Raw genomic sequence first — 13,434 nt, forward strand, 5'->3', positions numbered from 1 at the left:
TCGATGACAGAATACAACGGACGAGACGCGATAAGATGATGCTCTGAGCTTTAAAACACACAGTTCCCATTGGGTTCGTAGGACAACGCTAACCATGGAATCGCACCTCGCTTATGGCTTACGGAAGTGGTCCAAGCAATTGTCGAGGTTGCTGAGACGTGCAACGCTATGTGTAAACAAGCGAGCTGGAACTCGAGACGCCCATGAGTGAGTAAAGTACAAACTTTGAAAACACCAGCATTATCCAGGACAGAAGAAGGCACTCCCTGGGATTGTGTGCAAACCCGAAAACGACACAGACAGGGCGTGACATCCTGCGTCAAACATGTCCCCAAGTAACCAAACCATCACATTATGCATGGGCATGTTGCACGGTAAGTGCGGCACCAGGTCCTGGACCAGCGGAGCAAGGGCGGATTCCACCTGTTGAGGTACGCTGTGACGCATCAAGATGCTCGTCACGCTGGCACCCCTTGGCCAGTTCCTGACACCTTCCGTGCGGTGTTCCATTACGGGCTAAACGCTACCAAACTGCAATCCCAGGCATCTCTATGTTGGATACGTTTCACATGTGATTTGGGGCTCCGATTGGATGCGCAACTTATCTGCTACAGTCTGTCCAGGTGTTTGCCTTGGAGCAATCTTGACGCGCATGCAGCAACATCGCAACACGTGCGGACACGAAGACCAACGGAAGTTCAAGTCTGCACTCGTGTATTCGAGTTGGTTTGGGGACGAGTCAGGACCAGAGAACTCTCGGCGTCAGGACAGCATGCGCGCCAGATTGGCTTTCGTGGGAGATGTCCACGACCTTTGGGACTGCAAAGCTGATGCTGCAGCACTTGCATGCTTGCATGCAGATATTAGCATATTCGTTGGCGACTTGGGGAACGAAAATCTGACACTGGTACAGGAGGTGAGAAAAGCTGGGCTTCCTTTGTGCACACCCGTGTAATCCAACGTCGAGGCAGTGGTCACGCTCAGTACGAGCACTGCTTCATATAGACATTCTACAATTAGGAAGATCTCAATCAGTCGTCTCTACTGGCCTTTGACTGAGAACGATTGCCAAGCCGAATTCTCGAACCATGAGAAATTAGGGCTTCGATTGTCAAGAGAAGCCTTGACACTGCGAAATTGGCAATTGGCTTGGTCGGGCTGTCAATGGGCCTCAGCAGCTCCTCTAGCCTAAAACTGTCGAATCCTGAAGCTAAAGAAGCCCGGTTGTCCTGGGCTAAGACTTGATTGGGTCCAGTCTTGGGCCAAGACTAAGGGGTGATACACATCCTATTTTGAAGCACCACGGGCGTCAGGTATGGTGGCGTGGCACACCCTCCCAAGGCTTGAGCGAAGCGAGGCTCAGCTTGGACCGCAGCATATCCATGCATATTCAGTATGGTTTCTAATTACGACGGCCAGGAACAAACAAGGTGACCAATTGCTCGCGTAGTGAGTCCTTAAGCTAAGTAGTGCTAGTGACATAGAAGCCTTGAGCCTGATGATGACTTGTCTCCGCCAGGTGCTTTGATACATAACACTTCCGCTTCCATACGTCTTCTTTTCCTTTGTGGAGAGTGCCAAATCCCTGCTACTGTCCTGCTCCCAACGCAAAAAATGATAATGGCCGTACATCATGACCGGACTGCCTGGTGCTTCAAATCAGCGCTTACATACTGAAAGTCCATGGACACTCGCAGGGGCATCATGCTGGCAGGACATTTACCTGTCCAACATTCGACCAGTATCTCATATTCAAGATACATACATATACGCCAGCCCTGTCAATGTATCGTTGCTGATATTGATGTATTTGCAAGGTTTTTCATCTTTGGTACTTGCTGAGGTATGATACGAACACCCCCAACGAGCAACTGACTTCTATCTATCTATCTATCACTGAGTTGGCCCATATGCCTTGCAGATAGTTGCCGGCAAGCACAGCAAGCTCATCATATTGGGGAATCATGATGCATGGACGTGTCTGCACAGTCATGCGGTCCCCTGGGGCGGACCACCAGGAAGTCGAGATCCCGGAGAAACCGTGCGGAAGCAGCTGGCATGCATTGGGGAGTCAGTCCTTGGCTGGAACTGTAAGCCTGTCCCCCAAACACAGCTCAGCATCGTTGGCGCTCGACCCTTCAGCAAGGTGCGAGACCACCCTCAATCGAACTTCTTGCATATCATCGATACGGTTCACACTGTCGAGGCCACCGCTGCCTTGTGTGCACAGATGGAGGAGCACCAGGCACCTTCGTGCGAAGGCCTCTGGCACTTTGACCCTGCATATCACCCAGTGATAAACACCTCAACACACCTGTTCAGATTCCAACAGAATCATTCCTCGGTGGGCACTCAGACCGCAACGCTGTACAGAGGGACCAAGATCACGACCTTGATTTTGCCAAGTTTGCGTCCTGAGTCAGATACGTGTGTATCTGACTCATGGTGAGTGTGCATGGTGGCAGGTGCGCAGGCGGCAATGCACGCACAGACGGGTCAACGCAAGCAACTCAAAGTCAGATAGGGGCTGCGGCTGGCCTTTGGCCTAGATGTCACATAAACTTGGACTGGGCAGATGTGCCCTTTGCACAGTATGAACGTACATGCCTATGTACGGCGTATTTAGATATTGACGCTTTCCCACAGCCTGTGTGTGTCTAGGCAGTGTGACATTGCTCGCTGCGCTGTCAAACGCAGAATCTTACGATCGCGAATTTTCCAGTCAAATTCTGCTGCAAACTTCCCCTTTCCTATTTCAGTGATACCAAACGCTGGCTGAGTCGAAAGCCTTTCATGTGGTGCACGCAATAGTGTAACAAGCGTCTCAGTCCGTCATCGTATCAGCACGGAGCAGGCGTCTGTAGTTTGTCTCAGCGGTGTTGACATAATACCTAAGAGAGCACACCCATGGTGCGACGAGGAAATTCATTGGTCCTTGGATAACTTAATGAAAATGAAAGACGCCGCATGCTGACGATGCAGGGGGTCGGGGTAATTCAATCTAAGCCTGAGAATACATGACTATTGGGGGCAAAAATGTGGTCGAACCCCTGTCCGACGAAAGCGACGCATGGGAGCACCACTTCGTGACCAGATGCTGCCGCTGAAGGAAAATGACGCCGCATGCTGACGATGCAGGGGAGTTAAGTGTTTCAATCTGAACTAACGCCGCATGCTGACAATGCAGGGGGGCCGCAACTGGCCGTCGGCGTTCTATGAGCACATCTACGGCGTTCGATCATTCCAAGACTCTGCAGACCGAATTGTAAGCGCCGCTCGGAGTGCGCCGGCTGCAGACGCACTTGTCGTAGTAGGCCACAACGGCCCCGCGGGCCTCGGAGACCGGGGCTGGGACCCTTGTGGGGTCGATTGGAAGGAGGAATTCGGCGACCACGGCGATGTTGATCTTCAAAGCGCTCTGAATGCTTTGCAGTCTGAAGGAAGGAACGTCCCGTTGGTTGCGTTTGGGCACATGCACAACGAGCTAAACAGACGTACTGTGCGCAGCCCGGATAATCCTCATTGCAGGTGTGGATTGCTCTGTGTATGTCTGTTGTTGGCCGTCCACATAACCTGTGGCCTTACATTGGTGTGTGCTTGTTTGCGTCATGGACTGCTACGTCGAGACAGTCTCGTCGCTCATGTGGATATCTTTGCAGAATGCTCGACGATGGGGGCCTAAGGGTTACTGCAAACAAGAGCGATGGTCGCAAAACGAGGCCTACCGCCGTTGCTGCATGGCTGTGCGCATTTTCAGATGTTTGAAGCCATGTTGCTGTGTGCTGTGTTGATGTGTGGCCTCCCGGAGGACTCCTCCAGCTGCAGACTGGATCAATGCACATGATTTGGTTACACAGAGAGGCAGAATCACCATAGCTCTGTCTGTCTTAGAAGAAACAACACAAACTCGCAAAGGTACATACCTGCAATGAACAGCATCGAGTCCTGTCATGCCCCAGCCAACTGGCTGAGGTTCTTGGAGCGATGCGGGTTGCTGCATCGGGCCAAACACTGTGTCGCACTTGCCCATGCATCCCGGGAACAGAGCTGCTCGTGCGGGGACTCCATGTGGAGAATCCGCAATTCTTCGTATGCCCTGCGACTTTGAAACAGTCACCTTTAGCCCTGTCTTCTAGGCCTCTTCGCGCTCATAATATGATAAATTGCATTTATACCACTACTGCATCGGCATGGACATTGGCTACTCCAAGTACTGTTTGGGAATAGGTGGTACCGTTAACAGAGTCAAGCGTACCTGAACGAGCCTGACTCGTATGATGTTAGAATTTGGCGCGGTTTGTGCTACTGGCTCCTCGCAGTGAGCTCACAGGTCGATCCACTCATGCGGCTCTTCCTTCCATCAAACATAACAGAAGGAAAAACCTGAGGTGTCTAGTGTTGACAAACAGCATAGGTAATAGGTTCAGGGAGATTTCTAAGTGGTTCTTGGAGTTGCCCTTGCCCATGTGGGTGCGGCAGAATTGTATGAAAATACATTGTTAGAGTGGTGGCCTCTCTGTGGAGTGCTGATAGCGGCCTCTCCCATGCGAAACCTTCCTTTGGTGATGGCAACGCATTCGCAGTTGGCAGTCTCAAGGCAGCGGAGGTGTGGTGTGCCCTCGAGCATAGGTGGCCAACGACCGTAACAGACCCCATGTGCATGACGGACCCTTGAATTTCCGCTGGTAACGTTTAAACAACTTTCGGTTGCTTCCAAATAAGGGAAATTGCCATATTCGCCTCAATGCCTGAAACAGAAGGGCTGATGCAGGACGATTCGCCGCATGATTCACCGTGACCGTCAAAGTGGAACATGGCTGGTCAACACAGCCGTCGTGCCCCGCGTGCAGGCGTTGCTGCATTCCGATGGAAGCCACGCCACCAAGAGACACTTCTGCGTTGTTGACTTTGACAAGGCTCAGGTTGTAGCGGTTCAGCACGTGTGGGTAGTTATTGATGAGGTGACAGGCGTAGGTCAAGTTTGGGAGACGAAAGACATGATCCGCAAAAGCGAGGCAGGAGGTTGGGAGATGTGGGACGACTTTTTGGCTGCGTGGGTAGATGACGGGACGAGCACGGCTTGTAACGTTTGATTTGTCATGATTGCTTGTTGCTGGCCTGTTCTTGTCCCTCTGTGATAGTTTTTCGGGACATTTGAACCCCTTTTACCCAAAACCTCGGTCCTGAACACACCATGGTCCGGCGCACTCACTGCATCTTAGTGTTCCTTATCACGCGAGGCACCACTCCAAGTACTTGGCACGCAGTATCAGCTATGGCTGTCTCGCCAGTTCTCAACGCTCACCCTTCTGAACGTGGACATTGTAGGTTTTGAACAAGAGGCGGTTCACCTTCCCCGCTCCATTTCTCAGTGATGGCTAGCAGGGGAACGGTCAACCTCCTCATTCCCAGCATGCTTGCTTGTGCCTCCGTGTTTGAAATGCGGGTGCTTTCAACTGCAGGGGTAATAATGGCATCAGCATGGCCCTCAGTCGCCACATGTTCCCATGCAATGCACACCTTTAACTTTGCCTTCCTGCACAGGAAGACCCAGGGCCTCAATTTTCTTGTTTTATTGCATCCAAGGGTCAATCAACATGGAAGGATGAGCGTCAGGTATGCAAGAACTCAATCTGGTGTGGGAGCCGGTAAACCTGGCAGAAGAGTTGATAGAATGTCAAAGGGCCAGAACATCCATGATGTTGCCAGTGGCGATGCTTCAGCAGCGTTGTCCTTGGTTTGATCTGCACGATTAGCAAACCAATCCGACTGTTGACCTCCTATCTCTGAGTGTATCATGATACTTGCACCGCCACTTGACAGAACCACTGTCATGAGAAAATTTTGCTGGGAATGATCCGTGATTGCAGTAGTCTTTCCATGAAACGTTGTGCGCTACAGTGTCAAATGTTATGGTATGCAGCATGATATCAGTGACTGCAAAATCCAAACAGGTACGGTTCCACCACGAAGGCCAGCAAGCCTGTTCAAGTGACATGCATGTATGTCCGCGAGGGCGCTTCGTCGACCTAGGTTCACGCGGAACAATATATACTGAAGTATGGGCCATTGCACAAACTCATTGCGACATCACCTCTGCCACCACGTCAACATTGACCAACGGGCATCAATGAAGCAAGTTGCGTCTGCAGGGTGAAGACTCGCGCCCTCGCCTGTCTCCGTGTGATGTCGAAGCTTTGAAGAGGTGCCTCGAAGAAAACGAAGGGGATCAGACAAAGTGCGCTAACTTGGTCGCGGACTTCAAGGCGTGCGGCAAGCCAGCTCGCTCACAAGGAAAGTAGCAAGGTGTGCGTGTGCTTTTTGTAGGTTTTCTCCTCGTCGACCCAGGCTGGACGGCAAGGAGTTTGAATGCAGGACTCTTGACAGGAGGTGGGTGTGTATAGCGTTACGTAATGTGAACCGAATGCCAAACCCATTGCCTGCGAACAGCCTGACGAGCTTGCGCTGAACTCGATAACCAGAAGTTATAGTTACCCTGCCTAATAATCTGCCTGTGCTATTACTAACTTTTTGGCAGAAGGGGAAGGTATCCCATCTTCAGACCAAGGAGCTGATGAACAGGTCCTCTCCTCACCCATCCGTCTTGATGGTCTTGCACTCATCGCTATGGACACATTCAGCCTATTTCTGTACATGTCGCGTGCAGGGGCTATGTCGCTGTGGATGTTGTCTCGTTTTTTGAGCACCTTCCTATCAATTGCTGTGTCGTACTGTGAGTGCAGCTATCAACGAACCCAGCGCCGCACCGCAACTTAGCGCATGCGAATTGCGAATGCCTCTGGCCTATATGTTTCGTTTTCGTGTGCCGTGGTCACCCGTTAAGTGCTTTGCACCCATTGTCTCGTCCCGGGGGGACACTCATGCGCACTACGTTCGCTCGCTTGCGCGCGGGTCTAGATGAATACAGCAATATTTACAGCGCCTGTGATATGTTGCGTTTCTTTCTTCGCGTACCGAGTGGTGTATCAGGGACGTGGTGCTGATTGTTGATGTGCTGAATTGCTTTGCAGGAGCGTCATCTTCCTCGGCATTGGCGTCTCGTTGTCACTTCACCTACACTGATATTCAGCTTCTTGTACGGGGCGCCATGGATTCTGGCACCAGAGTTTGGATCAGCGCGGTGGCAGCACCGCTGGTGATGGCCGTTGTTGCACAGGCAGAGCAGACGGGCAGCAGCGAGCCGGCGTCCACCGCGTCCGTGATAGGCATTGTGGCTGGTATTGTGGGCGTCGTACTTGTCGGAAGCGTGCTGGCGTTGTGCGGCTCGTCGCAGAAGCCGAAGCCTCCGGTGAGTCACGAGCCTGCAAGATATCCTGTGCAAAATGCGCAAGTGCCTCCGAGCTACCATCCTGCACCAGCAGCACCAGTGCGGAAGCCACTATATGACATGTCGGAGATGAGCGTGCAGATCGACATGGCCAAAGCTCAACATCAGCAAGGTAAACCTCAGTACATGCCGCCAAACCAAAACCACCCAGTGGCAAACGGACGACCCAACGGGCCCAATGTTCAGCCAATGCACCAGCCCACACATCAGTACGGGCACCACCCACAGGCAAACCAACAACAACAAAACCCTCCCCTCCGGCAAACGAGTGGAGGCCCAGGATACCAGCCACGTCCACCTCCGCAATACGCGCAGCAGCAGTACCAACAGCACCCTCAAGCAGCGCAGTACGGTCACGCGAGCTACGGCCACCAAGGCCCTCCCGCTCCCTCAGGACGGCAAGGGCAATACGGTGGCGGGCAATACACTGGGGCGCCAACGCCTGGCACAGGTCAAGCTCCCACACCACCTGCAAACATGCGTCAGTCGTTCCCAGGTCATACACCATCCAGCGGGAGTGCCCCAAGATCCCTGGGGCAGTCTTTCGGCAGTGGAGGGGACTCGCAGGAGCGGAAGTCGATGCCATACACGGACGTCTATGGCCGTCCTGTCAGTCAGCCGTATGGAGCGTCGTCAGGCCGTTCAGATGCTTACCGAGTCGATCCTTCAGGGGTGTGTTCTTCTAGTTGATGTCCTGCAGCTTGTACTTGTCTTTCTTTCCTCGCACCTGAGGTCTGCACACAGTTTGCTCCTGCATTTACGCACGTTCCAAGGGCCTGTGTCATGGCTTCGTTTGTGTCGATTACGGAATAGCGCTGCTTGGCTAGTACGGAAGAACGCTGCTTGGCTACTGTTTTGCCACGGCCGGCATTGCACGCTCCTCGTGCAGTTTGCACCTGCCATGGTGACTTTGACAGCTGCCTGCGTTGCTGTTCAAGCTGGTTGATGCTTAATACGGGCTTGTTGATGGCAGAGGAGTCGAGCTCAGCAGTCATCTTGTGAAGCCAAGTAGAGGTTGAGCAAGCACATAATCCACATCATCCAAAAGAACCTTATGGCATTGCCCATGTGGATGGTTATTGTTTTGAGAGACACAGTGCAGCGCTTGATGCGACGTATTCATGATCTGCATGTGGGTGTGGTGTTGGCATCGTCGTAATGGTAACTCCCCTTAATTGATGCACCTGGCCGAGCATTATGGGTGAGCAGAAACTGGTACGGCGGGTAGCGTTGCCATCTGCCAAGCGACTTGTTCCACAACCATCACCACCTTCATCCTGCGCCACTGCGACGCAACTTGAAAAGATGTACGATGGACACGTCTTATCGCTCAACACACAATGAACAAGAACCGTTGGTGTGCGAAAGCCATCGAGTTGCAGAGTATTGATGCCACAACGGCATCCATGACAGAGCTGTGCAAGACGCCAGCTTATGCGGATGCTGTAGTGGTGTAAATAGGTACAGCATGTGTGACAATATGAGCTGGAGTAACCATGTGCGGGTGTGCAGGGCGTCACTCCAGTGCAACGCCAGGCGAATCCCTCGGGGGACGACCGGCCGAGGATGCCAACGTCCGCCGACAAGCCTTGGACGCCAGTGCAGAACCCTGGCGGCAGCACCCCATCCCCGCAGCAGCCCCCAAGTCGCTTCAGCAGCTCTCCATCGCATGCTGACATGATGCCACCCAACCACCCAACCCCCTCCTCCCACCAAAGCCAGCTCGCTGCCGTCGCGTCCTCGTCTGCGTCCCCCGCCGTGACCGGTCCCGTGTTTGCTCCACGGGATGGCTCCCTCGATGCTCTCATGGATTTCATCCAAGACCTGGTTGTAAGGACTGGAGGCCGCTGCGGAAAGGGCCCATACACCATCGATGGCGACCAGCCTATCAGGTACCAGCTCTCGCGACATCCCCCCATTCCTCCCCCTTCTGCATTTTTGCAGGTAACCAAGATTATGCTCGAATAACTCGTCACCGCAAGTGTTGTCCAGCGTTGCTTCCTTTGATGTATCAACTTGCAATGACGTGCTCTTCCTTAATGTTACACTCGGCCTGGCAAGGCTTCCTGTCCAGAGTTTCTGTCTAAAGGCTATTGCCTGATGTATCGACAGCAATGCAACGAGTGTCACCTGGATTGCCATGCATGTCTCCCTTTTTGCGCCGTCTCAGCGCCTTGTATCGTGCCATCCGCGTCGACGATAGGCATCCTGCATGCGTGCTACAACCATCTTGCCGTGCCTGCAATCTTTGTCATCGTCGTGCGCTCGCACGACAAGAGCCATGTACAATACTAAAGCACCTGCTTGGACACTGGCAACTCCAAGTGCGACTTACAAAGAACAATGATGTGCACACTCATTGATGCATCACCATACTTGGACTTGCCAATCACCATATGCATGCGGCGTTGCTGTGAAAGACGTCATTATTAATGTATCGTCGTCATACTTGTCGTGACTCGGCGTACCGTAGTCAAATAAACCATGTTAAAAATGTAGATAAACCCCCCAAAAAAGACACTATCGTAAAGGCCGACTAACAGTACACGCGCTCTGCTCGTTACCCCGGCCATTTTCCAGAGTCTTCCACAACACATTACTGTCCAACTGCTTCATATAACCATCACAATATGGTGTTAAATGCATGTATCCCGTTTTGGTGAGCAATACCGACGCCAGTACTCATGCTCGTGGTCAGGGTTCAAGTGCTAAGCTAGAGGACCACACGTCCAAGCTGCCAAGAGATCAAGTTTGCAAACATTTTGCACTTCATGCAAAGATTATTAACAACACGAAAGTTGAGTGCAAGCTCTGTCCAGCGAGAATAGGGTTATTTGTACACATTTGCGAGCCAAAACGCGCCTAGGTCACGGTGCGCCCAAAGGGTGGCATCGTTGATTGTGATATCGTATCAACCTTACTGTTGCGTGTCACAAACAAGGAATACCGTTCTGCCGCTAAATATTCAAACGAAATCGCAAAAAAATGGCCGTTTGAGAAATTGTCATCTTAAATCTCCAGAAAGTTCTGGTAAAAAATAGCGATTTTTCCTATCTAATTTTTGGGGCTATTATGATAAATAACCCCCGTTTCTTGTACTTACGGTTGAATGGTTGTGGGATTCGGTTAAAGATTGAACATTAGCGTGATTGAATAGATAGCGGCGATACGGTAAGTGGTGATTGCCCTCCGTTTCAACAGAACAAGCACGCACCCTGACCCAAAACGGACTCGTGCCGTCCGCTCGAGCAGGGGCTGCGCCCCGCCCTAAAAATGGTTAAAGGCCAGTACGTACCGGCGCCTTCGGCCTCGTACCGGTACGTGATCTGAGTCACGGTAAGGTGATCGTCGTACATTTTGCTGATGTCCACGTTGTTGCGGTTTGCTGTAAACGAGACGCATTCTCATACTCGTGATGGTTTTGGGACGGCATCTCTGTCGCACGGTCAGCAGCGCATGACTCACAGAGCGCGTGGCTGCAGGAAGTGCCTGTACAGCGTGCAATGCACGTGCAAGACGACATTTGGCAAGTCTGTGGATGCGCTCTTCTTCGCCGCGCGAATTGACTACGACCGCCAGCACGGGATCTGCAGCAAGCGGCCGCTGCAGGAGTTCCGAGCCGACGTGCGTGAAGTCGTCGACGCCGTCACGTACAAGTAAGTTGCTCCCTGGACCTTTGTTTCAGATTGCATCAGGGCGCTTCAAGTGCCTTTCGTAGCGCCCGTCTACCGGTGCTGCTGAAAGAGCTGTCATTGAAACTCCAGCAATTCCTCGGCCGGTCTGTTTGGCGACCTCAAGCAAGGCTGCGACATGTTCATTTCATCAGCATGTGATTGCGTCCTCGTCGTCGCCGCTTGTCACTGTGTCTGGTCATTGTGCAGAGACGTGCCGAGTGGGCTGACAGTCGCCGTCCCCAACTTCATTATCACCGAGGCGACGCTTTCCATGGACGATCTCATTTTGACGATGCCCACAGTTCAGAAGAACTCGACAATCTCGGCGATTGCGACGCAGCTTACGACCCAGCTGGTGATGCTGCACAGCAAGAAGATCGTGCACTGCGGCGTGACGAGGCGCAATATCGTGCAGCTCGGCGGCATGAACGCGATTTGGACGTTCCGAGAATACTGCTGCTACGTTGGCGAGGGCAAGGAAATGGAGTCTGCCCGCCATTTGAAGGAGATCCGGATACTGCCACCCGAGGTGTGCGACTGGCCGCACACTGTTAGATTGAGTGCCAGTTGTCGTCATTTGTGCTCATCTCGTGAAAAATCCAGTATAACTGTACAGGACTGGGCTGGACGGGTTGAAGCTGGCGGATCTGACGAGAACTAAAACACCAGCGTGTGAGTGGGAACGCCAGGTCAGGGGTTGCTCTCAACAGGGATGCCTAGTCATTGCCTTGCAGTTGCAGTTCACGTACCAAAGGGGATTTCACTGCGAAAAGGAAGCACTGCAGCTTATGGCTGGCAAAGTTCAGATTGCGATACATGACAGTATATGCGAAGTCGCAACTGGGGTAAGTAACATGACAATGCTTCATGTGACCCGATTTGGGAGCCCCGATTTTTGGGGGTGGCTGGGGTTTGGCACGCCCGTGGTTAATGTGGGTCTATCAGTCCCGCCCAAATGGCAGGTCTAAGCGCGGGATGTTGCGTCCATGCAGCGATCCATGCACATGGCGTCGTAAGCGATGTCCGTACGAAACCAGGAGAATCGGAGCTCAATGCATTGCTCACACAACCTTGGGCAACCGGGTCAAAGCCCGAGAGGGTTGTGCCAAGTGCTAGACAAAGCTAGAGTCACCACCAAGGCTGACATGTGCTGTGGATCGCAGGCCGCAGATGCCGCCGTGAAGCAAGGCCCGATGATCGCGACAGCCGCGATGGACATCTGGCAGCTGGGTGTGCTGTTGTTCGAGCTCTACTCCGGCAGCACGTACTGGCCACAGCAATACACTGACGAGGAGGTTCTGAGGGACCTGGCCACCCCCGGGTCACTCCCTCATGAGCACGACCCCGCTCTGCTCAACGCCATCGTCAAGGGCGTCCCCGCGCTGCAACCGCAGAGACTCATCATTGCGCGCATGCTAGATCGCAACCCTGTAAATCGCCCCAACGCTGCCACCCTCAAGCGCGACCTCCAAGCTTCGGCGTCCGACGTCACAATGCAGGGCAACACCGTCACCTCCTGGCAGCCGTCTGTCATCAACATCGCGGCAGCGGGCAGGTAGCTCGGCCATGGGCTTGGCAAGTAGCTTGTGCCAGCGAGGGGCATGCTCATGGCTGTGCATAGCATGGAAACGCGACGATGCGCTCGATCATGCAAACTGTTTGCCGTTGGAAGTGAGTTGTACCGGGCAGCAACACTGTTGTTTCCCGTTATATACTTTGTCCATGAAGAGGCGTGTCAACTCGGTATACCGCCAGGTGCAGTTGTACTGTTATGGAAGTAATTGCATCTGGTTTCCACATGTAAGCAGTGCACAGCTGTGGCTCATCTTTGGTCGTTTTGGTTGATGTCGTGGTTTCACCGTTCATTATGTGTCAGATCTGGGCAAAGGCTCACATGCTCAACATTCTGCTTAAGCCAGAGCACCTGTCCTAGCGTTGTTTGGGACAGGTCCTTGGGCAATTCCCTTTTGTAAACTTTATTGAAGGCTCTCATTTCTGAAGGACACTGCGTCTGTCGAGCTGTGTACAGCTGTACAGCGACATATGGTATGTGAGTAATCTCAGGCTTTGTGAACGATTTCTCAAGGCTTATTTTTGGAGCACCATCAGGACTTGAATCATTCTCACTCAATAGGCATTGATCGCGATGCGCGGCATGACGCGGCGATTGATGCATCTCAATTGAGTATAACATTAGAGGAATCGAAGAAGGCAATCCACGGCAATGGATTTTCTCTGCGTCAGATCTGCACCACGTGGCTTGTATCCATCCATGCGAGAACTGTCCAAGGGGGCCTGTCGTGGCTCCGGACACATTCCCTTTGTTATCCTTTCGTCGACTTCCGGATGCACATTTCCAGGTTCACCGTAGTGCAAAAAATGCAAACAGTACTAACGCTCCTTCATTCGTTC

The 13,434-nt window shown here is 52.6% G+C and overlaps 2 protein-coding genes across 2 annotated transcripts; both read left to right on the forward strand.

Annotated features, from left to right (window-relative positions):
• Window positions 1-8,688: 8,688 nt before the first annotated feature.
• LOC149809226 (uncharacterized) lies at window positions 8,689-11,450 on the forward strand. Its single transcript, XM_089994940.1, has 5 exons — window positions 8,689-8,793; window positions 8,861-9,240; window positions 10,831-11,004; window positions 11,230-11,385; window positions 11,438-11,450. Exons 1-5 carry the CDS (start codon window positions 8,689-8,691, stop codon window positions 11,448-11,450), a joined length of 828 nt encoding a protein of 275 aa, XP_089851066.1.
• Window positions 11,451-11,476: 26 nt separating this feature from the next.
• On the forward strand, window positions 11,477-12,761 carry LOC149809227 (uncharacterized). The gene is made up of 2 exons (XM_089994941.1): window positions 11,477-11,551; window positions 12,186-12,761. The coding sequence occupies exons 1-2, from the start codon at window positions 11,504-11,506 to the stop codon at window positions 12,579-12,581; spliced, it is 444 nt and encodes a 147-aa protein (XP_089851067.1). The 5' UTR covers window positions 11,477-11,503; the 3' UTR covers window positions 12,582-12,761.
• The last annotated feature ends 673 nt before the right edge of the window (window positions 12,762-13,434 follow it).

Source organism: Nuphar pumila, unplaced genomic scaffold (genome assembly GCF_984573655.1).
Source record: "Nuphar pumila unplaced genomic scaffold, dmNupPumi1.hap1.1 HAP1_SCAFFOLD_1559, whole genome shotgun sequence".
NCBI classification, from domain to species: Eukaryota; Viridiplantae; Streptophyta; class Magnoliopsida; order Nymphaeales; family Nymphaeaceae; genus Nuphar; species Nuphar pumila.

Excerpts from the sequence above, each read along its gene's own strand:
- LOC149809226 (XM_089994940.1), top strand. The coding sequence starts at position 8,689 with ATGAACAAGAACCGTTGGTGTGCGAAAGCCATCGAGTTGCAGAGTATT. Across the intron at positions 8,794-8,860 it reads CGCCAGCTTATGCGGATGCT|GGCGTCACTCCAGTGCAACG; the intron begins GTAGTGGTGTAA and ends GCGGGTGTGCAG. Across the intron at positions 11,005-11,229 it reads GTCGACGCCGTCACGTACAA|AGACGTGCCGAGTGGGCTGA; the intron begins GTAAGTTGCTCC and ends GTCATTGTGCAG.
- LOC149809227 (XM_089994941.1), top strand. The coding sequence starts at position 11,504 with ATGGAGTCTGCCCGCCATTTGAAGGAGATCCGGATACTGCCACCCGAG. Across the intron at positions 11,552-12,185 it reads TCCGGATACTGCCACCCGAG|GCCGCAGATGCCGCCGTGAA; the intron begins GTGTGCGACTGG and ends TGTGGATCGCAG.